Consider the following 26,850-nt stretch of genomic DNA (forward strand, 5'->3'; position numbering starts at 1 on the left):
CGTCATTCTACCATACGCATGCACAAAAAGGAAAGGACAAAAGAAGGGGAAGAATAACAAAATGAAGGAAAAGGAGGAAAAATAATTTCCATTCGGGTATAAAAGTGGGTACCCTTAGGGGAAACAGCATCAGTTTCAGTCATCGTTTGAACTCGGAAACAACATAAAATAGTCCAGAAAAATGACTGGCCGTGGTAAAGGAGGAAAGGGACTGGGCAAAGGAGGAGCCAAGCGTCATCGTAAGGTTCTGCGTGATAACATCCAGGGAATCACAAAGCCCGCTATCCGTCGTTTGGCTCGTCGTGGGGGAGTGAAGCGTATTTCCGGTCTCATCTACGAAGAAACTCGTGGTGTGCTGAAAGTATTTCTGGAAAACGTTATCCGAGATGCTGTTACCTATACCGAACACGCCAAACGGAAGACGGTTACCGCAATGGACGTTGTGTACGCTTTGAAACGCCAAGGTCGTACTCTCTATGGTTTCGGAGGTTAAATGATATAATTTGGTGTACGGTTCAACAAAACGGCCCTTTTCAGGGCCACAATATTTCTCCAGTGAAGAGTTCCTTTAAATGTTTTCAAATCATCCATTATTTTTTAATAAGGATTCGTTGCTTGTTCGGTTATATTATTTGTAAATAACGATGTAATTAGACGTTTAACTGAATTCAAATTGATGTTCTTTACCCATAGAAGTTTAATATTTCTTGAATGAATGTCTGTGAATTATGAGTACACTGTAAGCCAGTGTTGGGAACATGTCATATTAGAAGGATCGTAATAGTAATAAAGTTAGACCAATACCTGGTACATTGCACGTCGCAGTTTGACGCAGACTTGGTCCAATGATTGTTAAGAGGGGACCCCTGAAAATAATGGATTTTCGTGATTTTTTTTTCGGATGTTACGAATAAAGTAAAGTGTTCGGGTATTTTGATGATTGTTTAAGATATATTTGAAGATGTATTTTCCATTCTTTGAGTGCACGAATACTGATTATGACGCTGTTGACGGCTGGATGCGTAGATGTTGTCTGAAAATCGGTACCTTGTTGGTGGTATCGGTTCTGAAGCAACGAGGTGTCGTAGAACAAATTTTAATGAATATTTTGAAACTTTAAGACAATACTTAAAGCGTTACATAGGGGTTTTTTGAAAATTCGAAAAATTGCCAAAACGGCGGCCATTTTCGTTAAAAATTAGACATTTTTCATGAAAAATCTCTAAATAGCGATTTTTCAAAAATCGAAAAAATGATATATCGAAAAACGGCTATGTAACGCCGATAATTCATTTTTACATGCTGATAAACAATTTCAGCCAGATCGGTCGAGTAGATCCTGAGATATCGACACCACCAGTTGAAATAACATGGTTTCGAGAAAAACGCGCTTTAAAATTCGTACATACCTTAAGGTGACTTCATACTTTTGTGGCTGTAACTTTCCAATGAAATATCAAAATACGATAAATTTTTTTAGGACAACATTTCTGAGGGCATAAACTTCCTAAAAATGCAAGAAACAAAAATTCGATTTTTTCGATTTTCTAGACCGGGGTCCTCCCTTAAACAATCGTAATTCTCATGATGCTATTCGGTATCATCGATTAGCTTTTTCGTTAAAATACCAACATTCTCAGAATTGTTTAATGTTGGATACAAGATGATGATGTGTGAAAATGTATATTAACTGTCATGAAGAAAACATTCGAATTCTTAGAGGTGGAAAACTATTGTTACTCTTTCGTTCCATTGGTTTTGGTAGTCCTGAGAAGGACTGTTTGTTTTTAAATAAGTTTCAAATGAAAAGCACCAGTGCACTTTACTTTTTGGCAGCAGCTTTCTTCGGAGCAGCTTTCTTTGCTGGTGCTGCCTTTTTCGGTTTTGGAGTTTTAGGCTTCTTCGCTGCTGTCTTCGATGCTTTGGTTGGTTTCTGTTTGGAAGCGGCTGCTTTCTTTACGGTTCCAGCCTTTTTGGCGGTTTTGGCGACGACAGCTTTAGCCTTCTTCTGAACCGCTTTTTTTGCTGGTGCTTCCTTCGGCTTTTTGGCAGCAGCAGTTTTAGAAGTGGCTGCCTTTTTGGCGACTTTCTTTTCCCCTGCAGGTTTCTTCCCAGTCGCAGCTTTCTTTGGTTTCTTCTCGCCCGCAGGTGTCTTATCCTTAGGTTTGATTTTGAAGGATCCCGATGCTCCACTTCCTTTGGTTTGCACAAGATTACCTTTCTCGACACCACTCTTCAAAGATTTTTTTATGAAAGTTGAGAGCTTAGCAACATCACACTTGTAATTGGCACCGATATACTTCTTGATGGCCTGAAGAGAAGATCCATTACGTTCCTTTAAGGTCTTGATGGCGGCCAGAACCATTTCGTTCACTGGTGGATGGGTGGCTGGCTTTTTTGGTTTCTTATCCTCTCCTTTAGGAGCACGAGCCTTTTTCGGTGTCTTGGCTGGAGATGCAGCAACTGATGCTGCGGGAACGACTTCAGTAGCTGTTTCGGCCATTTTATTCACTGTGTTTCACTGCTATGTTTCAACGAAATGCTGAATTCATTGATGCGCTCGGTGCCGCCGTTTGTGCTCGGAATCGAAAACTGTGTTAGGGAAACTCAAAGCGTTCGTTTAAATTTGCTGTTGAGAAAACATTTCGCGTATTTGTAATTTATGTTTTAAAAAATGTTACTTTTCTTTGTTACAGTCCTCACATGTTTATCAGATACCTTATTTAATATTTACTATGATGTTTGAGCTACCATTTAAAGTTGCTCTGTTTTTAAAAGTCCAAGCCGATACTCAATAATTTACGATAAATGCTAATGATATGTATCAGAAGTATCAACACTCTGTCGAAAATGTTCAATTTTCTTACATTGCAAAAGATAAACAGTTATTAAACATAATTCTAATGAAATAGGGACAATTTTTCGATATATGGATACCAGAATTGAATGTTTTTTCCCAACATTACGAAGCATTCTTATCAAAACTTGGGGCAATCGGAGTAGCTAAAGCAATTTTTGATTTCCGTTCGTTATCATAAGAAATATTATCCTTTTACAAGATTATCAATCTTATTTCAATTTATTCATTTGTTGGAATAATATATTTACTGATCCGAGACAAAACACTCAATATTTCATTTTCTGAAATACTTCATGTTTCGACCCAAGGGTTGATTCGTTAGACAAACAGTCTGTCATCACTTGTGTTATCGGTGATATGTTACGACAATCAAATGGTAGTTTTATTCAATATAGTTATTTCAAAGATAAACGTGAACACAATACAAAAATTATATCTAAATAACCCATTATGTAGGGAATTTTTAGTTATTTCACAGTTTGGTGTAAACAGTGGTAGAATAGAAAATACTGTTACCATAAACGAGATCTGCCTTTTTCGATATGCGATTTTTTTCGTTAATTTTTTTTTTTTTTTTTTTGAAATCATTTATCTTCTTCATAGTTAATAATCATCAATATCAATTCTTATAAAATAATAAATTCAATATTTTTCTCCATTTACGAATTGGTTTTATTTTTCGGACTATCTTATATTACTTTTCGTGATCTGCGGCCAAAATCGAGATTTCATTTTGTCTCTGACTACAAGGTATTTTTGTGTAGACTTTTTTTTTTGAGTATGGTGATGGAATTAAATACACTACCGATAAAAAAAAACATTTGAATGATCAACTAAACCCAATTCCTCTATAAATTATTGGAAAATTACATAATGGATACAGCAGAGTTTAGTTGGGTGATCTCGAAAGCAGACACGGTTTGCTGACGGGCGCCGAACGCGAATAAAGTGTCTTTCTCAAGACAGGTCAGGAAGGAGTTGGAAATAGAGTTTTCTGTGGGATCTTCTCAAGACTAGAGACGAATGAACTTTAAAGTCTCTATAATTCAAGAAGAAGAAGGAGAAGATCATGGATACAGATTGCTATGAGAAAATTTCTTACTGTTCTACATGTAAACATGTTACAAAATAACGAAAATAAGCAAACATACCTTGAAATCAGTGACACATTAGAATACAATGTCCTAAAAATAAAATATCTTGCATATAAAACTAGCACCCAAATAAGGAAAAAGGACTCACTCTAGCAGCGTATTTATTATTTACACCATCAATGTACATGTTAAAGGAATTACTATTGGTGATTGATAAAATAATAAAATAGAAGAAATACTTAAACAAAATTAACTGAACAGTCATTTCAAGAAATTAAGAACATACATTCAAACGCACTACATTATAATAAAATTCACTCCATTACTACATGTACATGTAAATGTTCAGACATAAATATTATAAACATCATAATAATTAGTTTTTGAATGCGTATATTGAATTGATATACCAGTTGGATTTCGTAACTCAAAATCGATAACCCAAAAGGTCAGTTTGTCGATGGTAAAACATGTCTTGGGTCGTGAATCGTTTATATAAAATCATGGAAAATTGAGAGAAAATATGGCGTATTTTATCTCGGGATTGTATGTTCTATATTATTTTCACAAACGGATAAATTGATAGAAGATTGATACTCTTGCCTGAGCTGTGCCTGATGTATCATATGACAACAAATGGAAATCAAAAATTGCTTCAGCTGCTCCGATTACTCCAAAGTAAAGATGAAAATGCTTCGCTGTGTTATTAAGTGAGCACTCGATTCTGGTATCAATAGATCGGGAAAATGTTCCCATTTTATAAAAATGCAGTTTAATAACTGTCTATTTTTTGCAATGTGAGAAATTTGAACATTTTCGACATAGTGTTGATACTTCTGATACATATCATCTGCTTTTATGGAGAATTTTTAGCGCATCGGTTGGGGAATTCAAATTTAGAACAACTTTAAATGGTATATTGAATATCATAGTGAATAATAAGTAGTGCATCTGGTAAAAATATGAAAACAAAACAGAGAAAATTGACATTTCTTAAAGTATGAATTACAAAAACGCAAAATGTTTTTCCAACATAAAACTCAAACGAACACATTGAGTTTCCCTAACACAGATGTCGATTTCAATCATTAGTCGTCAACAAAAAAAAATCAGCATCCCGTCGAACTATAGCAGTGAAACACAGTGAATAAAATGGCCGAAACAGCTACTGAAGTCGTTCCCGCAGCATCAGTTGCTGCATCTCCAGCCAAGACACCGAAAAAGGCTCGTGCTCCTAAAGGAGAGGGTAAGAAACCGAAAAAGTCAGCCACCCATCCACCAGTGAATGAAATGGTTTTAGCCGCCATCAAGACTTTGAAGGAACGTAATGGATCATCTCTTCAGGCGATCAAGAAGTATATCGGTGCCAATTACAAGTGTGACGTTGCTAAGCTCTCAACTTTCATTAAAAAATCTTTGAAGAGTGGTGTCGAGAAAGGTAATCTTGTGCAAACCAAAGGAAGTGGAGCATCAGGATCTTTTAAAATTAAATCAAAGGACAAGAAACCAGAGGGCGAAAAGAAACCTAAGAAAACAACGGCTGCGAAAAAGCCTACTGGAGAGAAGAAAGTCGCCAAAAAGGCAGCTACTTCCAAAACTGCTGCTGACAAAAAACTAAAGGCAGCACCAGCAAAGAAAGCATTTGAGAAGAAGGCTAAAGCAGCCGTCGCAAAGAATGCCAAAAAGGCTGGAACAGTGAAGACAGCAGCCGCTCCCAAACAGAAATCAACCAGACCATCGAAAACAGCAACGAAGAAACCAAAAACTCCCAAACCGAAAAAAGCTACTCCGGCTAAGAAAATCGCTCCGAAAAAACCCGCTACCAAGAAGTAAAGTTTCTCATCGGGAAATTCATTTAAAAACAAACAGTCCTTCTCAGGACTACCAAACACAATGAATCGAAAGAGTAACAATAATTTTCCACCTCTAATAACTCATATATTTTCTTCATGACAGTCAATAAACATTTATTAGATTTATTATTTTATTTCATTCATGTTGACGGGTGCAATTAAAAAAATGAATTTCGGTCACGTCACGGAAATTTTCCAATTTTGAGCGTTTATTGTTTAGTCATTTCTTAACGGAACAATGAGATTTTTGCACAATTTGCAATTTAAACTCTCAAAGATATTCAGAATGAACGTGCAACATATATTATAACGTAATCCTACGTAAACTATGAGGGTCGTGTCTCGGCCACAAGTCTTCCACTTTTTCCAACGAAAAGAGTGATACCGTAATGTATAATTCTTGATAAACGATTTACTAGAATACATTGGCCCAAGTCTCTGTCAAATGACGATTTGTCTTGAAATGTGTTAAGTTTGGACCAAATTCAATTGAAATTATCATAATCGTTCAATGATTACAAGTACATAAGCTTCGCTTGCGATGATTCATCATTCAACGCATAATCCACAGACACAGACATTCAAAAAAGAAAAAAAAATAAAGAAATTATTATCCATAAATTAAATTACATGTCTTATAACATCATAAATAAAATTATCTTGCTAATGAACAATAACTGCTTTGAAAACATTTAAAAGAACTCTTTACATGAGAAATATTGTGGCCCTGAAAAGAGCCGTTTTGTTGAACCGTACACCAAATTATATCATTTAACCTCCGAAACCATAGAGAGTACGACCTTGGCGTTTCAAAGCGTACACAACGTCCATTGCGGTAACCGTCTTCCGTTTGGCGTGTTCGGTATAGGTAACAGCATCTCGGATAACGTTTTCCAGAAATACTTTCAGCACACCACGAGTTTCTTCGTAGATGAGACCGGAAATACGCTTCACTCCCCCACGACGAGCCAAACGACGGATAGCGGGCTTTGTGATTCCCTGGATGTTATCACGCAGAACCTTACGATGACGCTTGGCTCCTCCTTTGCCCAGTCCCTTTCCTCCTTTACCACGGCCAGTCATTTTTCTGGACTATTTTAGATTGTTTTCGAGTTCAAACGATGAATGAAACTGATGCTCTTTGCCTCTAACGGTACCCTCTTTTATACATGAATGAAAATATTTCCTTCTTCTTCATGTTGTCATTCTTCTCTTTTTTGCTTTTTCCTCTTTGTTTCCTATAAAAGCGAGGGAATGCGTTGAACTTTCCCATTCATTCATCAACTTTGAAACCGTTAACTCTACTGAAATCGTAAGCAATGGCTCGTACCAAGCAGACCGCGCGTAAATCCACCGGAGGAAAGGCTCCTCGCAAACAGTTGGCCACTAAAGCTGCTCGTAAAAGTGCTCCAGCTACCGGAGGAGTCAAGAAGCCACATCGTTATCGACCAGGAACCGTCGCTTTGCGTGAAATTCGTCGTTATCAAAAGTCGACTGAATTACTGATTCGTAAGCTTCCATTCCAACGTTTGGTTCGTGAGATCGCTCAGGATTTTAAGACCGATCTTCGCTTCCAGAGCTCGGCTGTTATGGCTCTGCAGGAAGCAAGTGAAGCTTATCTGGTCGGATTATTCGAAGATACCAATCTGTGTGCCATCCATGCCAAACGAGTCACCATTATGCCGAAAGACATTCAATTGGCTCGTCGTATTCGTGGAGAACGCGCCTAAATTTGACCTTCATTCTCAACCAAACGGCCCTTTTCAGGGCCACTAACTTATGCGAAAAGAGTTTGAGTAAGGTGAATGATTTTGGTTTGTCCACTTCTTTGAATGCTCTAGTTAGCGCACCTGTGTCAAATCAGGTATTCAAATGTTTCCAAACATATAAATAAAATTGTCTTTTTCATGATTTACAGTAGTTTTATAGAATATTTTGACGGATTCGTATGTTTTGAAGGTTTACAAAGTCCACCTTCTAATGGTGTCAACGCGCCCTCATTTGAGCTAACTTTTAATCAATCGCCAGATGATAGTTTGGTACGTATTCAGACCTTTTCTGGATTATGACACATACAAATATTGTAAACACCATTTATATCAGATTTATATATCTAAATTATGTAATTGATGCATCTCGATGACCTCAATTTTGATCATGGTTTGTTCGATGCCCTGATGTTGGCAATAAAAAATACAACATCTACTCTGAAATTCGAATTTCTTCATTCAAAAATGGTGATTTCTAAAACCGATTAAACCGGACAATCTTTGAAAAAACATTTAAAAAAATGAACAATTGGAACGCCTTATGGTATTATTAGCAATTAGAGACTGGGGGCTTTCCAACGAACCCAAACTCGTCTTGATTACATGTGTGATTTTCAAAAAGAAAAATCGATTTGCATTATTTGCTAGTTGCGTGAAAACACCCAAAATCGGACAAACCAACATTAAGGTAAATAATGAGTTTTCTAACATTAGTATTACATACGTTGTGACACGATGTAGACAAATATTCCCGAATATGAATGACGCTCTGAGCCTAGCGGTCAATGTTATTCTAGAAGATAACTTTTGATGAAAAACATGTTTCCATACATATGATCAAATCTGAACTATTTCAAAGCTAACGAACTAATTTTAGTTGTGCACAATGTTTGCTTGTACTCTACGTTCTCTGAATAACCAGTTAGGATTATTGAGTAATGTTTTCTGAGTACAAAGTTCAAATTTTGTTTCGAGGGGTCTTTCATTTATTTTTATTATTTTGACTGATGTTTTGATAAATCCTGCCAAACTTCTCATCGATTCGTTTATCTTGGTGTAGATAGTTGTTAACTCTTTTAATTTTACTGCAATTTCATTTGGGACAGATCATGTTGGGTCTTGAATTAGAATCTACAAAACACAAGAGTTGGCAATTGAATATTGGATGCTCAATTGTTGAATTCACTTATTGCACTATGAATTCTGTATAAAATCATCATGTAAGTCTCGAAATGTGCTTTACAAACTTCTCAATAAGTTGTATTAATTTAAATCATGACGTCGAGTCATTTCGGATACTTTTTGTGATGAAACTCATACGAGAGGGGAATCATTATCAATCGAATCAAACTACTAGAGAACTTTTTTCCCAAACTCTTGTCAAACAGATTTGTGGCCCTGAAAAGGGCCGTTGATTTTATGCTACATCACTCGGGATTTACTTGGAGCTGGTATACTTCGTGACGGCCTTGGTTCCTTCGGAGACAGCGTGTTTGGCCAATTCTCCTGGCAGCAGTAAACGAACTGCGGTTTGAATTTCACGAGAAGTTATCGTTGAACGTTTGTTGTAATGCGCCAAGCGAGATGATTCAGCGGCGATGCGTTCGAAAATATCATTCACAAAGCTGTTCATGATACTCATGGCTTTGGATGAAATACCCGTGTCAGGATGGACTTGTTTCAACACTTTGTAAATGTAGATAGCGTAGCTTTCCTTCCTGCGGACCTTCTTCTTTTTCTTGTCGGTCTTGGTAATACTTTTCTGGGCCTTTCCGGACTTCTTCGCTGCCTTTCCACTGGTTTTAGGAGCCATTGCTATGTTGTACCGCTTTTACTGTTCGAGAGGAACTAATGTCGAAAGCAAAGGAAACATCACGTTTTGTGCTCAGTCAGGGTAGAATGTATGACCGTCCCCTTTCGTTTATGTTGTCATTTCATTATATTCGTAGCACCGGCTGAATGGAAGACTAATAATGCATACTGATTTTAACCTCCGACCGAGAAGGTCGATTTTTCTTTCAGCAGCTCGGAGTTTTGGCGTTTCTGGACAGCGGACTGGGACGTTCCCCCTGGCGATTGTGGAAGGAGATTTGTTAGAATAAGTTTTAAGGCGACAGCAGAAGGAGAGCGGGAAAAGGCAATAGCCCGCTTCGACCGTGGAGAGCGGGCGCTCACCGGCTTGCCGGAAAAAGCGCGCGCTTTTTCGGCGTCACCGACGCCACGCCCCCTTTTTCTTTCGGGCAGTGTTGCCAGTTATATTGTAGTGTAGTGAATATTTATTATTAAATAAAATCTAAAAAGAAAAACACGCATACAAGCAAGTGAAGTGACGGAAGCAATTATTATATTAAGTGTGATTTGCAATTTTCCGCACCCATTGGTGGCTTTTCAAAGTGCTTTACTAGAACAAAGTGTAATTTTCTGGGAACATACCCCTTAGTGAATATCTCCCAATAAGGAATTTTAGTGATTTCATATCCGTACCTGCTGACTATAACCTAGGTATAGTCAAGCAGAAGCATGGCTTCAAGTAGCTCCGGGCCTCCGGGAGGCCGGGCTACAAATTTCTATGAGGGCAGGCCCACCGAAGCCACCGCTCCACTATGGGCGGACCCCTCGAACGGTAATCTCCAGATACTGCTTCTGAGAGTCACAGGAGACAAGGTGCTTCCAACAAACCCCTTCACAGTCAGCAATACCATCAAGGCAGTTGTAAAAAAATTCAACAGCGCCAAACCACAGCGAGATGATAAAAAGAAACTCCAGTACATCTTGACAACCAGGGATGAGGATACAGTCGGTAAGTTACTTTCGATTACCAAACTGATTGATAATACTCCTGTAGAAGTGATCTTCCACCCAACTTTAAACCAACGCAAATGCGTTGTGACTTGCCGCGAAGTTATCGACCTTCCGGAATCCGAACTGGTGAAAGAACTCACCGCTCAAGGTGTGATCGGCGTCAAACGCATCACCAGAAAGGACAACAACATTGTTGTGCCAACGGCCACTTTAATATTGACCATTCGCGGAACTGTCGTTCCCAATTTTATTTACTTTGGGTTCATTCGAGCCGGGACTAGAAATTTTTATCCCAATCCCATGCAATGCTACAAGTGCTACAAATTTGGACATACGAACAAGCGATGCAAACGCGAAAATCCGCTTTGCAGAAACTGCGGCCATGAACATCCGAAACAACAAACAGACGCAAACAAAGTATGCGATGCTTCAGCTTTTTGTGTCAACTGCCAAGGGAACCACTCCTCTTCTAGTAGGAATTGTCCCGTATGGCAAACCGAAAATAAAATCACCAGAATAAGAATCGACAATGGAATCTCATACAAAGAGGCAAAGGAACAGCTGCAACTTCAAAACAATGCTCCAACATTCGCAAGTGTTCTGCAAGACAGACTTTCCAACTTGCAAAAGCCAGCACCCAGCTGCAACTGCAAATGTAACTGCGCCTCGGCCGCTTCGGCCACTTCTAGTCGCGAAAGCACCCCCCCAATTGACACTACATTCGATACAACCATGACAGATTCAACAACTGGTAGTTCATCAACTGAATCCGAAAGCGAATCAGTCATTTCTATGGACACGTCTGATGTTCCAAACAAAAACAAAAACAAAAGAAAAATAACTAAAGGATCATCCTCAGAGTCAGATCAAAAATCTGAAGATGAGACCCAAACAAACAAGGACAAGAAAAGAACTAAGAATGAACAAAGACAGACACCAACAACAAATAACAATACAACCCCAACAGAAAACAACAACAACAACAACAACAACAACACACATCAAACAAAAAACAACAATAACAACAACAGCAACGCACATTCAACAAAAAACAACACAAACACAACAAACACTCCAAAGACTTCTACACCAAACAAAAACAACACCAATACCTCAAAGAAAGCTTCTCTTTCCAAGGGTAAAGGACCATCGAACTAATTCTCTTTGAATAGTTCAAACATACACACAATTAAGACTTAGGAATTAGAGTTAAAAACACCAACACATTCACTCCAACACAGAAATTCGGGATACAATGGAACATCAGAAGTATCCGACGAAATATTCTAGAACTGAAAATGCTTATTTCAAACTCTAATCCCACAGTCATAGCCCTTCAAGAAACTATGACTCCAAACAACTTCGATAAACACTTCATCTCAAAATATATCACATATTTCAAAGAGGGTCCCAACCCCTCAAAAAACGGAGTTGCAATCGCAATCAAAGATGGCACTCCACATGATCTTCTTCCCATTACCACTGATCTTCAGGCAGTGGTAGTGCGCATTAAACACCCCTTTCCAATCACCGTCGTTAGCATCTACATCACTAATGATTCCGATCCAAACACTCTACGCGGCCAACTGGACCATCTGTTCGCCCAACTTCCCGCCCCAATCATGCTTATGGGTGATTTCAACGCCCACTCATACGCCTGGGGAGGTGCATACCTCGATCGAAAAGGATCCATCATTGAGGATTTCATATCCGACCATTCTCTTCTCCTTCTTAACAACGGCCAACACACCAGAATCCATTATTCTGGTACTACTTCAGCCATCGATCTCACTATAGTATCAGACAAACTATCTTCAAAACTTTCTTGGAACATCCACGATGATACTTGCGGAAGCGATCATTTTCCAATCTTCACTTCCTTCGGCCAAACTTCTCCAGAGTTTTCAACAAGGCCAAGATGGAAATTTGAATACGCTGACTGGGCTGGCTATCAGTTTGACATTGAAAACCGCCTCTCCGCTAAACGAGATTGGACAGCCAAGGAATTCTCCAAAGTTGTCCTAGAAGTTGCAATGGTGCACATCCCCAGAACCAGTGGCATCCCTGGCAGGAAATGTGTCCCATGGTGGTCGCCTGAGCTGAAGGCAGCGATCAAAGGTCGACGTAAGGCCCTACGCAAATTAAGAAAGGCCCATCCGGACAGCCCACTGAGACCCACTCTGCTTGCAGAGTTCCAAAGGGCTCGCAAAGAAGCTAAGACTGCTATCAACACAGCCAAGCACAACAGTTGGGTTAAATTCGTCAGCGAAATTAATCCCAACGCGTCAACAAAGGATTTATGGAGTAAGATTGGCAGGCTTCATGGAAAGAAAAGAAGCAAAGAATATAATCTTCTAATTAACGGTCAATACACCAATGACCGGAAAATCATCGCCGAGGCGTTTGGAGATTTCTTTGCTTCCGCCTCCTCCAATCAAAACTACGACCAAACCTTTCTAACCCACAAAACGGAATGCGAAAGAATTCCCATCGATTTTCATACCGATGTGGAATTTGACTTCAACAAAAACCTCTCCCTCAAAGAGCTCGATTGGGTACTGAACAAAGTCAAACAAGGATCCACAGGACCTGATGACATTAGCTACCCTATGCTTAAGAATCTACCCCATCTCGGGAAAAAAGCACTTCTGAAGCTCCTCAACAAAGTCTGGGACAGTGGAACCCTCCCCAGTTGCTGGAAAGAGGGTTTAATGATCTGTATCCCGAAACCAGACATGAACAACCATCTTCTTGACAATTTCCGCCCCATCACTCTCCTAAGTTGTGTTGGGAAAGTCTTGGAAAAAATGGTCAATCGACGCTTAACGACTTTTCTAGAGTCAAATAAGCTGATTGATCCCAGACAATTCGCCTTCCGTGCGGGAAAAGGTACAGAAGATTGCCTTGTAGCAATCGAAAAAATCCTAGACGACGCAACTGAAAAATTACACCACATTGATATTGTTTCCCTGGATTTATCCAAGGCCTTCGATCGGGCATGGAGGTACCCAGTGCTGAAAAGCCTTTTCGACTGGGGGATTCGTGGGAGATTAGGTCTCTTCGTTAAAAGTTTTCTAGAAAACCGGTCTTTCAAAACCGTTATTAACAACCACCAATCTTCTCTAAAAATCCCAGAAAACGGCTTCCCACAAGGCTCAGCACTTTCACCAACCCTCTTCAACATTGCCATGCAATCTCTATTCGAGATTATCCCGGACCATATAAAGGTCATAGTCTATGCAGATGACATCACTCTTATCTCTACGAGCTGCTTCGGCTTAATTCAGAGAAAGAGGCTTCAAAAAACCTTAGACTCCATCCAAAACTGGGCTCTAAAAACAGGTTTTAAAATTTCCCCGGAGAAATCCAAACACATACATATCGGAAAAGCTCTCAGAAGGAGAACCTATCTTCAGCTCAACAAAATCCCGATCCCTACAATGAGGACATTGAAAATACTAGGGGTTACTTTCGACAAGAAACTCAACTTCCTATCACATTCCCAAAAGACCAAAATAGCCACCAGAAAGAAATTGAACATCATCAAGTCTATCGCAGGCAACCTAGCCTCTGGTCATAGAAAGACGTTGCTAAATGTTGTAAATGTTTGGTTGGTCCCACAAATCCTTTACGGAATAGGCACCTTCAGCCGTGGAGGGGACAGGGTGTTAAACACCATTCAACCAATTTACAATAAAGCAATTCGGCTCGCAATTGGCGCTTTTCCCACCAGTCCTACTCTTGCTGTAATGGCAGAAAGTGGGCAACTTCCCTTCACCCACCTGGTAACAAAAGCCATCACGAATAAAGCCATCCGTCACTTGTCACTCCCCGAAAGCGACCACAATGTCCCATTAATACATAGAGCTAAAACATGGCTCAAAAATCTCACGAACAAAGATCTTCCCGATATATGTGAACGTTCATCTGCGACGGGAAGAAATTGGAACGTCAAACCGCCGAACATTAACCTTGAACTTCTCAAGACAGTTCGAGCGGGAGACCCTTCTCCAAAAGTCAAAGCCTGCTTCAATAACCTCGTTGCATCCAATTTTCAAATCAACCACCAGGTATACACAGATGGTTCAGTCAGTGCCGATGGAGTTGGATGTGGAGTCTTTGAGAGTAGATACACGGGTAGCTTTTCTCTTCCACCGCAATGCTCCATCTTCAGTGCGGAAGCTTTCGCCCTTTTAATAGCTACCCAAGAATGCACCCATGAGTTTCTTCCTACCACAATATTCTCAGACTCAGCTAGCTGTCTCCACGATCTTCTGAGTGGAAACAGCAAACACCCATGGATTAAGCAAACAGAAGAGGCTGCTTCAAATAAAAACATCTCCTTCTGCTGGGTTCCTGGTCACTCAGGAATCCGTGGAAACACAGCCGCCGACATACTGGCCGGCAAGGGCAGCAAAATAGATCCCCCAGACATGCCCTGTCCTCCATCTGACATTGTCCGCTGGGTAAAACAGCAAGTCCGTGAAAGCTGGGACATAGGCTGGATAAACAGCCGTCCCACTCATCTTCATAAAATTAAAAATTCCACTCTCCCTTGGGATGACCGCCTCAATAGTAGGGAAAGGCAAGTCCTTACCCGTCTTCGAATTGGGCACACTAACTTCACCCACTCACACTTGTTCTGCAGAGCCGAAAAACCCCAATGTGCTTGCAACGAAGCTCCGGTTTCCGTTAGCCATCTTTTACTTGAATGTCAACATACCAAAGATGCTCGAGTCCGACACAACATAGGTCAGAGTCTCCGAGATATCCTCAGTAGAGACGAGACCCAAGAAACCAATTTAATTGCGTTTCTGAAAGAAACCGACTTCTTTGGTAAAATCTAAACCGAAATACTAAATACCTTGGAAAGTGCTTATTAAAGTTCGCCACTTCACAGTCATGTATGCGTGTTTATGTGTGTATACACATGTATGTACGGGTCGGAAGGAAGGTATTCATACATGTATATACACGCATTCAATAATATTAAATAACAAATAATATAATATATACTTTCATACCCACATCTATCTTCTATCCATTACATTATACTTTAATCAACTTCCTATTCCTACAGCCACACTCACCAAGGAGAATAAATTCATTAAATAAACCTCTCCATTTTTCAGCTATACTATATACCATTAAATTCAAAACCACTATATTTTATTATCTATTCAAACTGTATTTCATTTCATTTCACCCCACCCCACACCTACTCCTCCCCTCTTTCCTTCCCATACCACTCCCACCCCCTCCCAATCCACTAATCCCACCCAAATCCTTTCCACTCCTTTCCTTCCTATCCTCCTGAGAGGGGCCGTTTTGTTTTTTGGCTTTGGAACACGCCTTTCGCTAGGTCACTTGTGCTTCGTTACTGCTTTGGTCCTCGGATCAGTAAATTTTTACTTTTCTTTACAGCATATATTAAATATCTTATGAAGCATAGGATCCCTTCCTACCTTCTTCTTTAACCGAGAGTCGAGCGGACAGGTCTGATGAGTGATTTTGTTGGTTTCCCTTTCGCCAGTCCCCTCTGGACTGGTTTTATTGTGGCTCTTCACTGGGCTGGAGGCGAATGAACTGCAAAGTTTAAAGCCTCTTAAAAACAAAGAAACGAAACGAAACTAATAATGGTAGAGTAGGTATAAAAGAGGGTTCGCTTTCCGAAAATTTTCATCAGTACAGTTTCGCTCTGCTCGTGAATAATTTCATAATTATATAACAAAAAATGTCTGGACGTGGTAAAGGAGGAAAAGTAAAGGGGAAGGCAAAGTCCCGTTCAAATCGTGCTGGATTGCAGTTCCCAGTGGGTCGTATTCATCGTCTGCTCAGGAAGGGAAACTATGCCGAACGTGTTGGAGCTGGAGCACCCGTTTACCTGGCCGCAGTGATGGAATATTTGGCCGCTGAAGTGTTGGAATTGGCAGGAAATGCCGCTCGTGACAACAAGAAGACCAGAATTATCCCACGTCATCTGCAGTTGGCTATCCGTAATGACGAAGAATTGAATAAGCTGCTGTCGGGTGTAACTATTGCTCAAGGCGGAGTTTTGCCCAACATCCAAGCTGTTCTACTGCCCAAAAAGACCGAGAAGAAAGCTTAAATAAACAACGAATTCGAATTACATGAAAACCGAGAACCCAACCGTCCTTTTCAGGACGACAAAACATTCTTAACTAAGAGTAACAATATTTTTTTTGCCTACGATTTGCCATTTGTTTCGATCAAATCCAATCCTCAGTTACAGTGTACATTAAGATTAGGAAAGCATTTGTTTCAAAAACGATATGAGTACATCGTTACACTAATTTGAAATCTTAATCTAAGCTCAGACGGCATAACGCGGCGAGGAATGTGTCCAGATGAAACCGAATATAGGGACATGAAATCAACACTGGCAAACAGTATTAATTACACAAGCGAAATTTTGTTGGGTAAAACATGATGATCTCACGCAGGTAGTCGAGCTGGCCCAAAGGAACCAAATTTACAGAGGGTATACCAGCTGCCAGAAAAAAAAACATTTCCGTCCATATGTACATATCATTTGTAATTTAGGCATAAACGACCTCTTAGTAGGAAGCAACAAAAAAAAGTAAAAAGGTAGCAAAATCCAGAAGTGCTGCTTTTTTTAAAGAGAAAGGAAAGGGGAATGGATACATAGATAAATGTAGTTGGCTAAATAAAATCATTAGTAATTCTTGATGAGACATCGCAAACTGGTACGCTTGAGTGTACTCTTTCGTACCTCTCAATCGGAAGCCAGCTTAGTCCTTTCAGTTTTTTCATGTTAAACCCTTTAAACCTGCCCTTCGTCGAAACTCTGGGGACAATAGAGTGTCGCCATGTTTCAAGTGATCTCCTCTCTCCACTCTTTCGTTCAGCGGTATCAATACCAGTATCATTAAATGTTAGCTGTAACCCAACACACATAAGTAGCTTCATAGCTATTGATGTCCTGGCATTGATATCGTTGGATTCGATAAGACATAATTATGTTTTTCACCCGACAATGCAATATGAGGGGCTTAGAATGAAAGGGGTGTAAGTGATTTGATCGATTTCTCTACTTCTACTCTCTCTCTTTTTTGGTCATAGCTTAGCTGCAAATACATTCCCAGCTGTATTTGACAATGTGGAAGATAGGTCAGAACCTCACATATCAGATTCTATAGCAAACTTAAATTGGAACGTTTTTGCAATTGAGTTATTAACTAAAGAAAAAGTTGATGAAGAGAAATCGATCAAGTCACTTACACCCCTTGCATTCTAAGCCTCTCATATGTCATAATTCAGCTCGCGCAATTTTTCATATTTTCTGTTGAGACTCAGCCTAGGTTCCATCAAAGTTCAAACAGAGAAAAAAAAACACATTTTTCTATTTTCACAAACATTTCGATAATGGTTATCATGATAACACGTATACGCAATAGGCCCAACAATGGATTGAAAGCAACGAAAAACCATTATTTGAATTTTATGTGAATATCCAGAATTGAGATTGCAAATTAATTGAAAGTGGATATAAAGTGCCCTGTGTCTCTATCACTTCAAAATTAGATTAGGTTGAAGTAACGATCCTAATAGATATTGTGATCGCTTAGTTCACGTGAATATTGCATGGTTTCTATGCGTGTGAACAACTCTGGCATGAATGTTTGACTTTCGTATAGTTATTCGCTAAATATAATGGTCATACATATACACACTTGTGAAAGAATTTCACTTGTGGAAGAATTGTAAACGGTAAACTATAAACTAATCGGTGGCTTATGGTAACTTTTAACAGTTACAGTTTCGGGGATATTTTTTTATAAAAATGGACAATATCTACAAGAAAACAAGAAAAAGAAAAGGAAGTTTTTAGAAATCCTTTTATAAAAGATTGTATATATATGCCCCATCTAGAAAAAGGCATTAATTCTTAGTTTACCAAGAATTAAGAGACAATAAATATTAGAAATATGCAAACTCTATATTCCAGCACCTTTATCATCTGGTAATTATCTAGAATACGTTATACATTCTTCTCCTTCTCATTCTTCTCACCGAAAAAAATATGTTTACTTCGAGCATGCAGTTATACTATGTTCCGATTCTTACTCCAGTGAAACCACAATCGATTAATACGTTTTTATGTTATTTTTTAGCTCTTTATACTTCCATGAATTATATTCAGTTGCTTACTTTTAATTAATAAAATTTGAATTTTATTAATTGAATTAGAACGAAGATAACATATTTTTAGGAGTTTTTTCATTCAATCATACTCTCTTCTTCAAATAAATGCCAATAAAGCCTGAAAAATACACAATGGCAACGTGTTATGATTTTGCACGCGAGTATAGGAGGGTTAAAGAGACTTTGGACTGTTCATTCGCCTCTAATAAAAAAAAAACACATACAAAGTTGAGGTGTTTCGCATGTAAACTCGACCGTATTATCCTACTACGAGATGCTACGAGTACAGTCATCTTCGAATACATTGCCCCAATCTAAAACGATGCTATAATTGTTTCAATAAACACGAAGAAGTACCTAGGAGTCACAATTCTGCCGAAATTGGGGTGGAAGTCATTGACCCAGTAGCCGACACTGTGAAATTGTAGTGCGCCGTATGAACCGAAATCAGTATATCGTGTAAATTTTTGAATGAATTGATCGACGTCAATGTAGGAAATAATGTTGCCGAATGTCTACATTTTGTTTTCTGCTGATCTAGAAATTCATTTGTTGATCTGTTAGCAATCACAATTTTATTCTTACAATACGATTTCTACGTTCAATTTATTTTACAATACGAAGATCTATTGTCCTATTCCTGTCATCCTGCACCTGCTCCCACGGCACGTATTACCCATAATTTGCTACACCGTACCTCCACCTAGCCTTGAGCTGATCTTTATCCCTAGCAAAAAATGGTTTGGTTTTTGATTATAGAGATTTCAAACTTTTCAGTTCTTTCGTCTCTAGCCTTGAGAAAGCATCTTGGAAAAACTTTACTCTACTCCTGCACTAATGAGCAAAAAATTAATTTGACAAGCTGCTGTCTCGCGTGTACGCAACTACTCCCAGTGGATCACGCCATGACGATTCCAAAATACGCAAAAAGTTTCAAAAAAAACTATTACCAAACATGTTTTCATTTTATCCGGCTACTTATAACTCACCCGTTCGGGTAAAGCTCTGTATCAGAGATGCCAGATGTGAAGACCTTCATTTAATTTAAAGGCGTTTCGAACACATTCTAAGGTATAACCAGAAGCATTCCGGCCCTTTCCATCCGTTCAGCAATAGTGAGAAGCATTTTACGCACGATACATTGAATTGATACGGCGCGCTGTGATTTTCTTTTCTGCGAATTACGCATCGTCGGTTTCTGGTCAATGACTTCTACTATAATTTCGACAGAAGGGTTCCTCCTCGATTGCTCTTCGTGTCCATTGATCCAATTACGCTCTCTCACGCAACATCCGAACCAGATTGCGAGAGAGGCTAGCTAAAGAAAACAAAACCGAAGTTTTTTGCTATAGAGTATTAGTAGCAAACGCGGAGATCACCAACACAAAATCAATCGAGAGAGATCCACGAATACTTCAGATGAAGAGAAGTTGTTACACCACCACCAAGAACGGTCGCTTATACCGTCCCGCTCGCAATAAGAGCATTATTTTGCGCTGGCTGAATTTAACTAAGAACCAACCAATTTGTAATAATTTGGATAGCGTTTCTCGTGGATGCGGCTGATATAGTTTAAATGGTAGTGTTGTACGGTGTAGGAGGCCACCGTCTAGTTTGGTCAATTCCGGATAACTGGGGTTGCTGTCAAGTTGAATAAAAAGTTGATTACATGCTGCTGTGTTAGTGTTGTGCGAGTTCGATGGCCTGGGAACAAAATTATGAAAAATATTGTGTAATTGCACAAGTGCATTTCTGAAGTTGCCGGTAGTGTCGCGGATTTTTGATAACGTGGTTATTTCCCGCGTCATCCAGTTCAGTTTTCCGGTCAGTCTCAGTCTCAGCAAACACAAGCGCTTAAAAAGGCTACTGACAGTTAGTAACAGAAATATACTGCCAAGTCGTATATATCGCAGTGATAATATTACGTAATATAATAAAATCCATGTAATTTTCCCGTGTTTGATGAAATAAGAGTGCTATGACAACACAGAGCATGAAAGGAAAAGGCTTCCATTTTGTCAGTGAAGGAAGCAGCGCGAAGAACGGAGGGTGGTTTTGAAGCTAATCAAAGAGCTCCAGCACCATGTTTAAAGGTAAGTGAGCATATTCTATACATATAGTGGTAGTGGGTGCAAATTGGTCATAGGGGGCAAAGTGGTCACCTGCTTGTTTGGTAGTATAACTATTGACTATAGATGCCGTATTGATAGTCACCTTAAGTTTGGAGAAATTAATTACTTTTGAGCCACCCTGTACTTCAGTAGAGCTGTCGCATGTTACAATATAAATAAAAACAGAAATTGCTCTCTCGATAGCCATTAGGCCGTAGTTTTGTGCGCATGGTATCTAAGGAATTTCTCGTGAAATTTAGTTTATTCAATCTGATATATTGGACAAATCATCAGTTTGGACGCCTGTTCACATATTCTAGGAGAGGTGAACACATATTTTGTTTAATCTCTGCGATTAATTAGCATTAGAATTTACTTTGATGTTTGGGGCAAAGTACAATACAATGTTTTGTTTACTAAAGCTGATATACCACACCGCATTCTGCTCTTATAAAGGATCCTTTTGTGGGTTTGACCCTGGATAAATATGCCACTCCAACTAAACCAAGCCTAGTTATGCGGAACGTTATGTGTTTCTTACTATGTTTTTGTATGCATGAGAAAATTTAAATTGAGACTCTAGGTGAATAGGCCAAGCTTATTTCAAACAAGTACCTACTATATCAAATGTGATTTCAATTGTGATTTGATTGATTTCAATGTGAAATTTGAACGAAAAAATCGCATAAATCTATCCCATTTATTTAGATATGTGCGAGCGCCCACTTTGTCCCCACCAGGTAACCACTTTACCTCCAAGCAAAAAAAAAGTTCGATTTTTCACCTTTTTTCTATTGATGAAAAGTGTACTATTTTGAATTTTAATAGTAAAAGCCGTTTGCTATCTTGAACAACAATGAGTTGAACTATAATATTCTTCGAGAAACGGGAATTGAATCGATATGTGGACGCTGGGAATGGACATATTCCTTAGGGTGACCACTATGCCCCCACTTCCCTTACAGCCATTTCATGCCAAACCGATATAGTGGTTCTCAGATTTTCGTGGAAAGTGGAAATTTTGTTTTTTTGTCGCAAACCATTAGACCCGTATTTTTTTTTTTTTTTTTTGTAAGGGTGACTATTTCCATTTGTAGGGTGGTCCGAAAATTCAAATTTTTCCACTTATTTCAAAGACTTACTTCTTGAAAAATTCATAACTACTGAGCCGATTTAGATGATCGACATATCTACTTATAGCTGATCTTTTTTGAAAAAATACCAGAGTTGCATAAAATTTGACTTTTGGCTTCGTTATTATTAATTGTATTTGTGTTTTATAGTTTTCATGGTCTCGGGACCAATGGCGCTATATTTATATATATTTTTTTTTCGTGAAAGCTAAGAATTTTTTACAGAACATATCTCGAAACCAGAGAGGAGTTTTTTTTTGTTTTTAAGCTATGATTTTTCAAAGCTAACCGTTATTATTCATTGTATTCATTTTTTATAGCTTACATGGTTTCGGTACCAATGGCGCTATATTTTTTTATATTTTCTCTTGAAAGCTGAGTTTTTTTTTACATAACATATCCAAAATTCAGAGAGGAGTTTTTTTAGTTTTTGAGTTATGATTTTTGAAAGTTAACATGTTTTTGGGCAGGTAGCTTAATGAGTAGAAAATAGGAATAAGTATAGTAATCGGTAGATATTAAGGACAATGAAAAACATGTATCAGGTAAAGGTATCTCAGGTAAATGCAAAAAATGTAGAGACGACAAGTTATAAAGCAATAGAAAGAAAACTTAAAACCCGTTATAATCATTTGAAGCAATTTTCCGCAAAAACTCAGTTATATCATAGTTTTAGACCGAAAAATGAAAACTATACTATCGTAAAACGATTCTCGTTCTCGGAAGAAGAACATTCTGTGAAACTGTAAAAGAAAATTTAAGCATGCTTTATGCCTAGAATAAAAAATATGAAAAATATAACAGATGAATTTTAATTCCTACCCACTCGTCGCCTCTACATTTTTTGCATTTTAAGAAAAGACGACACTTATAGAATAACTACATAAATTGGAAAAAAGTCATTCGATTTTTCGATTTAAGATCGATTCTTTGATACCGATTCAATCAGTTAATTGATCCCTACGCTGTTTAGAAAATCGATCTTTTTCTAAAGATTGTCCAATCGTAGCTCAGTTACAATACATGCGGAACGATTTTTCGTTCCAGCACGGAAAAATGTAAAAAATATAACATGTATTAATATTTGTCGAGTGTTTTTTCTTTAGCTACACTGCCTCTTTTAATTTATATTGAGCATTTCAAACAGAAGTACTAAATTTCAACTTTGGTATTCAGGTTGCCTAAATAATAAAATTTCATAGATGAGTTCAAGTACATAACAGCCTAACAATTCATCGCTGCAATCCGTCAATATGCTGCTTATATGAATGTGGAATAAAGGAAAGATAATTATCGAGTCTTGTTTTAGGTTCGGTTTTAGGATCGGAATTTACCGTTTTTAGTGTGGATTTCTAACAGTGATGATGTTTCGTTGAATGAGAATGGAATGGCCCTACTGGAAATGTTATTCACTGGCAGCTGGTATACTTTACGGTGGCGGTTCTTTCAGCCAATCTCCACTGCTACCTGGGATAATTATGTTTTGCTCAACTTTGCAATTTTCTCCCGTATATTGATATTGCTTGCCTTTGTTGATTTTCAGGTCGAAATTCGATTTTGTTTCGAAGCAATGTTTGAAGCATTAGTTGTTGTGAGTTGATACTTTGTTATAATTCAAGACATCGAAGCATATTTCCATTGTAAGAAAATATGTTGGATTTTCGATATGCGTGTCGGTTTATAACTCATCTCCATTGGCAAATCTTCCTATTTTCGTTTCTATGTTGAACACTGTATGGGCGGTAAAAAACAGCATACTTTTAGGTTTGCTTTAATATTTCCTATTCGGTATAACGATTAACTTATATCTGTTTGGAAACAGACGCTCTCCTTCAGTGATTGCTGTGGATTGATTTTTAGATTAGTGGAGGGTGGAAAATCAATCATTGTAACTCTTTATTAAAAATTTGTTGTCGTCCTGAAAAGGACGGTTGGGTTCTCGATTCTAGTGCACTTTCATGTCGTTGTTGATTTAAGCCTTCTTCTCGGTTTTCTTGGGTAGCAGAACAGCTTGGATATTGGGCAAGACTCCGCCTTGAGCAATAGTTACACCCGACAGTAGTTTGTTCAATTCTTCGTCATTACGGATAGCCAACTGCAGATGACGTGGGATAATCCTGGTCTTCTTGTTGTCACGAGCGGCATTTCCTGCCAATTCCAATACTTCAGCGGCCAAATATTCCATCACTGCGGCCAGATAAACGGGTGCTCCAGCTCCAACACGTTCGGCATAGTTTCCCTTCCTGAGCAGACGATGAATACGACCCACTGGGAACTGTAAGCCAGCACGATTTGAACGGGACTTCGCCTTTCCCTTAACTTTTCCTCCTTTACCACGTCCAGACATTTTTTGTTATATAATTATGAAATTATTCACGTGCGAAGCGAAACTGTACTGATCAAAGTTTCCGGATAACGAACCCTCTTTTATACCTGCTGAAACAATGTTTGTTTCACTCTCAGACAGAGCTACGAATATAATGAAATGACAACATAAACGAAAGGGGACGGTCATACATTCCACCCTGACCGAGCATAAAACATGATGTTTCCTTTGCTTTCGACATTAGTTCCTCTCGAACAGTAAAAGCGATACAACATAGCAATGGCTCCTAAAACCAGTGGAAAGGCAGCGAAGAAGTCTGGAAAGGCCCAGAAAAGTATTACCAAGACCGACAAGAAAAAGAAGAAGGTCCGCAGGAAGGAAAGCTACGCTATCTACATTTACAAAGTGTTGAAACAAGTCCATCCTGACACGGGTATTTCATCCAAAGCCATGAGTATCATGAACAGCTTTGTGAATGATATTTTCGAACGCATCGCCGCTGAATCATCTCGCTTGGCGCATTACAACAAACGTTCAACGATAACTTCTCGTGAAATTCAAACCGCAGTTCGTTTACTGCTGCCAGGAGAATTGGCCAAACACGCTGTCTCCGAAGGAACCAAAGCCGTCACGAAGTATACCAGCTCCAAGTAACTCCCGAGTCATGTAGCAAAAAAAACAACGGCCCTTTTCAGGGCCACAAATTTGTTTGATAAGTGTGTAGGAAAAGGTTTTCTAATTGTTGATTTGTAGATTTTCGTTGTCATAATGAGTCGCCTCTCGTGTGATTAATTCGAAGGATTCAGAAAAGTCATATCACAAAAGGTATCCGAAATGAGTAGATACAACAATTTCATGTAGTTCGTTTGACGTTACGTTTGGGAATGAAGTGATGATATTGTGCAGAATGTATGATGATGCATATAGTGAATTCAATGATTGACATCCTCATATTCAGTTGCAGATGCTAATTGAAGACTCGGCATCATTATCTGTTCTCAATGCAATTGCACCAAAATTAGAAGAGTTAGCAGTTTAGTGTCGAGAAACTAATCGTAGAGAGGTTTAACAGGATTGATTTTGGTGTTTATACAATAAAGCTATATACATAAAAAAATCATGAAACTGGGAAACCTCGAGCTTTGTACTTTTAAAATGTTATTCAATTTTTATATATGGATAATCTGAGGGTACTTAGAACTAAGTCAGGAACACCGTAAAAAAGGTGTCGTAAAATATGATTCGCTATAATTTTTAGCGTCAATAAAAGAAGATCAGAAGTTCATTTATATTTGATAAGATTCATGTTTCAATATATCGTGCGGCTCCGCCGTATGTAATGTTGAAGATAGAAAACAGTTTTTCAAACTCTTTTCGAATAAATTGGTGGCCCTGAAAAGGGCCGTTTGTTTGAGAATGAGATTTGTCAGAGATCAGTCAGATTTAAGCGCGTTCTCCACGGATACGACGAGCTAATTGGATATCTTTCGGCATAATGGTGACTCGTTTGGCATGGATGGCACACAGATTGGTATCTTCGAATAATCCAACCAGATAAGCTTCACTTGCTTCCTGCAGAGCCATAACAGCCGAGCTCTGGAAGCGAAGATCGGTCTTAAAATCTTGAGCGATCTCACGAACCAAACGTTGGAATGGAAGCTTACGGATCAGTAATTCAGTCGACTTTTGATAACGACGAATCTCACGCAAAGCGACGGTTCCTGGTCGATAACGATGTGGCTTCTTGACTCCTCCGGTAGCTGGAGCACTTTTACGAGCAGCTTTAGTGGCCAACTGTTTGCGAGGAGCCTTTCCTCCGGTGGATTTACGAGCGGTCTGCTTGGTACGAGCCATTGCTTACGATTTCAGTAGAGTTAACGGTTTCAAAGTTGCTGAATGAATGGGATAATTCAACGCTTTTCTTCGCTTTAATACCTCACGTATGTCGTCATTCTACCATACGCATGCACAAAAAGGAAAGGACAAAAGAAGGGGAAGAATAACAAAATGAAGGAAAAGGAGGAAAAATAATTTCCATTCGGGTATAAAAGTGGGTACCCTTAGGGGAAACAGCATCAGTTTCAGTCATCGTTTGAACTCGGAAACAACATAAAATAGTCCAGAAAAATGACTGGCCGTGGTAAAGGAGGAAAGGGACTGGGCAAAGGAGGAGCCAAGCGTCATCGTAAGGTTCTGCGTGATAACATCCAGGGAATCACAAAGCCCGCTATCCGTCGTTTGGCTCGTCGTGGGGGAGTGAAGCGTATTTCCGGTCTCATCTACGAAGAAACTCGTGGTGTGCTGAAAGTATTTCTGGAAAACGTTATCCGAGATGCTGTTACCTATACCGAACACGCCAAACGGAAGACGGTTACCGCAATGGACGTTGTGTACGCTTTGAAACGCCAAGGTCGTACTCTCTATGGTTTCGGAGGTTAAATGATATAATTTGGTGTACGGTTCAACAAAACGGCCCTTTTCAGGGCCACAATATTTCTCCAGTGAAGAGTTCCTTTAAATGTTTTCAAATCATCCATTATTTTTTAATAAGGATTCGTTGCTTGTTCGGTTATATTATTTGTAAATAACGATGTAATTAGACGTTTAACTGAATTCAAATTGATATTCTTTACCCATAGAAGTTTAATATTTCTTGAATGAATGTCTGTGAATTATGAGTACACTGTAAGCCAGTGTTGGGAACATGTCATATTA

The 26,850-nt window shown here is 38.8% G+C and overlaps 9 protein-coding genes across 9 annotated transcripts; 4 read left to right on the top strand and 5 right to left on the bottom strand.

The window, feature by feature from the left end:
- The first annotated feature begins 153 nt into the window (after positions 1-153).
- LOC129781780 (uncharacterized) lies at positions 154-26,585 on the top strand. Its single transcript, XM_055789359.1, has 4 exons — positions 154-488; positions 7,125-7,455; positions 9,830-9,841; positions 26,259-26,585. Exons 1-4 carry the CDS (start codon positions 182-184, stop codon positions 26,572-26,574), a joined length of 966 nt encoding a protein of 321 aa, XP_055645334.1. The 5' UTR covers positions 154-181; the 3' UTR covers positions 26,575-26,585.
- LOC129781740 (histone H1B-like) lies at positions 976-2,535 on the bottom strand. Its single transcript, XM_055789320.1, has one exon. It carries the CDS (start codon positions 2,501-2,503, stop codon positions 1,823-1,825), a length of 681 nt encoding a protein of 226 aa, XP_055645295.1. The 5' UTR covers positions 2,504-2,535; the 3' UTR covers positions 976-1,822.
- On the top strand, positions 5,083-6,413 carry LOC129781743 (histone H1-like). Its single transcript, XM_055789323.1, has one exon. The coding sequence runs from the start codon at positions 5,107-5,109 to the stop codon at positions 5,785-5,787; it is 681 nt and encodes a 226-aa protein (XP_055645298.1). The 5' UTR covers positions 5,083-5,106; the 3' UTR covers positions 5,788-6,413.
- Positions 6,579-6,925, bottom strand: LOC129781775 (histone H4). Its single transcript, XM_055789355.1, has one exon. It carries the CDS (start codon positions 6,888-6,890, stop codon positions 6,579-6,581), a length of 312 nt encoding a protein of 103 aa, XP_055645330.1. The 5' UTR covers positions 6,891-6,925.
- On the bottom strand, positions 9,004-9,405 carry LOC129781772 (histone H2B-like). Its single transcript, XM_055789352.1, has one exon. It carries the CDS (start codon positions 9,387-9,389, stop codon positions 9,015-9,017), a length of 375 nt encoding a protein of 124 aa, XP_055645327.1. The 5' UTR covers positions 9,390-9,405; the 3' UTR covers positions 9,004-9,014.
- On the top strand, positions 16,050-17,325 carry LOC129781764 (histone H2A). Its single transcript, XM_055789344.1, has one exon. The coding sequence runs from the start codon at positions 16,113-16,115 to the stop codon at positions 16,485-16,487; it is 375 nt and encodes a 124-aa protein (XP_055645319.1). The 5' UTR covers positions 16,050-16,112; the 3' UTR covers positions 16,488-17,325.
- Positions 21,787-24,195, bottom strand: LOC129781762 (histone H2A). Its single transcript, XM_055789342.1, has one exon. The coding sequence runs from the start codon at positions 24,154-24,156 to the stop codon at positions 23,782-23,784; it is 375 nt and encodes a 124-aa protein (XP_055645317.1). The 5' UTR covers positions 24,157-24,195; the 3' UTR covers positions 21,787-23,781.
- LOC129781769 (histone H2B-like) lies at positions 24,399-24,839 on the top strand. The gene has a single exon (XM_055789348.1). The coding sequence runs from the start codon at positions 24,415-24,417 to the stop codon at positions 24,787-24,789; it is 375 nt and encodes a 124-aa protein (XP_055645323.1). The 5' UTR covers positions 24,399-24,414; the 3' UTR covers positions 24,790-24,839.
- On the bottom strand, positions 25,552-26,021 carry LOC129781757 (histone H3). Its single transcript, XM_055789336.1, has one exon. It carries the CDS (start codon positions 25,987-25,989, stop codon positions 25,579-25,581), a length of 411 nt encoding a protein of 136 aa, XP_055645311.1. The 5' UTR covers positions 25,990-26,021; the 3' UTR covers positions 25,552-25,578.
- Positions 26,586-26,850: the final 265 nt, after the last annotated feature.

This window comes from Toxorhynchites rutilus, unplaced genomic scaffold (genome assembly GCF_029784135.1).
Source record: "Toxorhynchites rutilus septentrionalis strain SRP unplaced genomic scaffold, ASM2978413v1 HiC_scaffold_20, whole genome shotgun sequence".
NCBI lineage: Eukaryota > Metazoa > Arthropoda > Insecta > Diptera > Culicidae > Toxorhynchites > Toxorhynchites rutilus.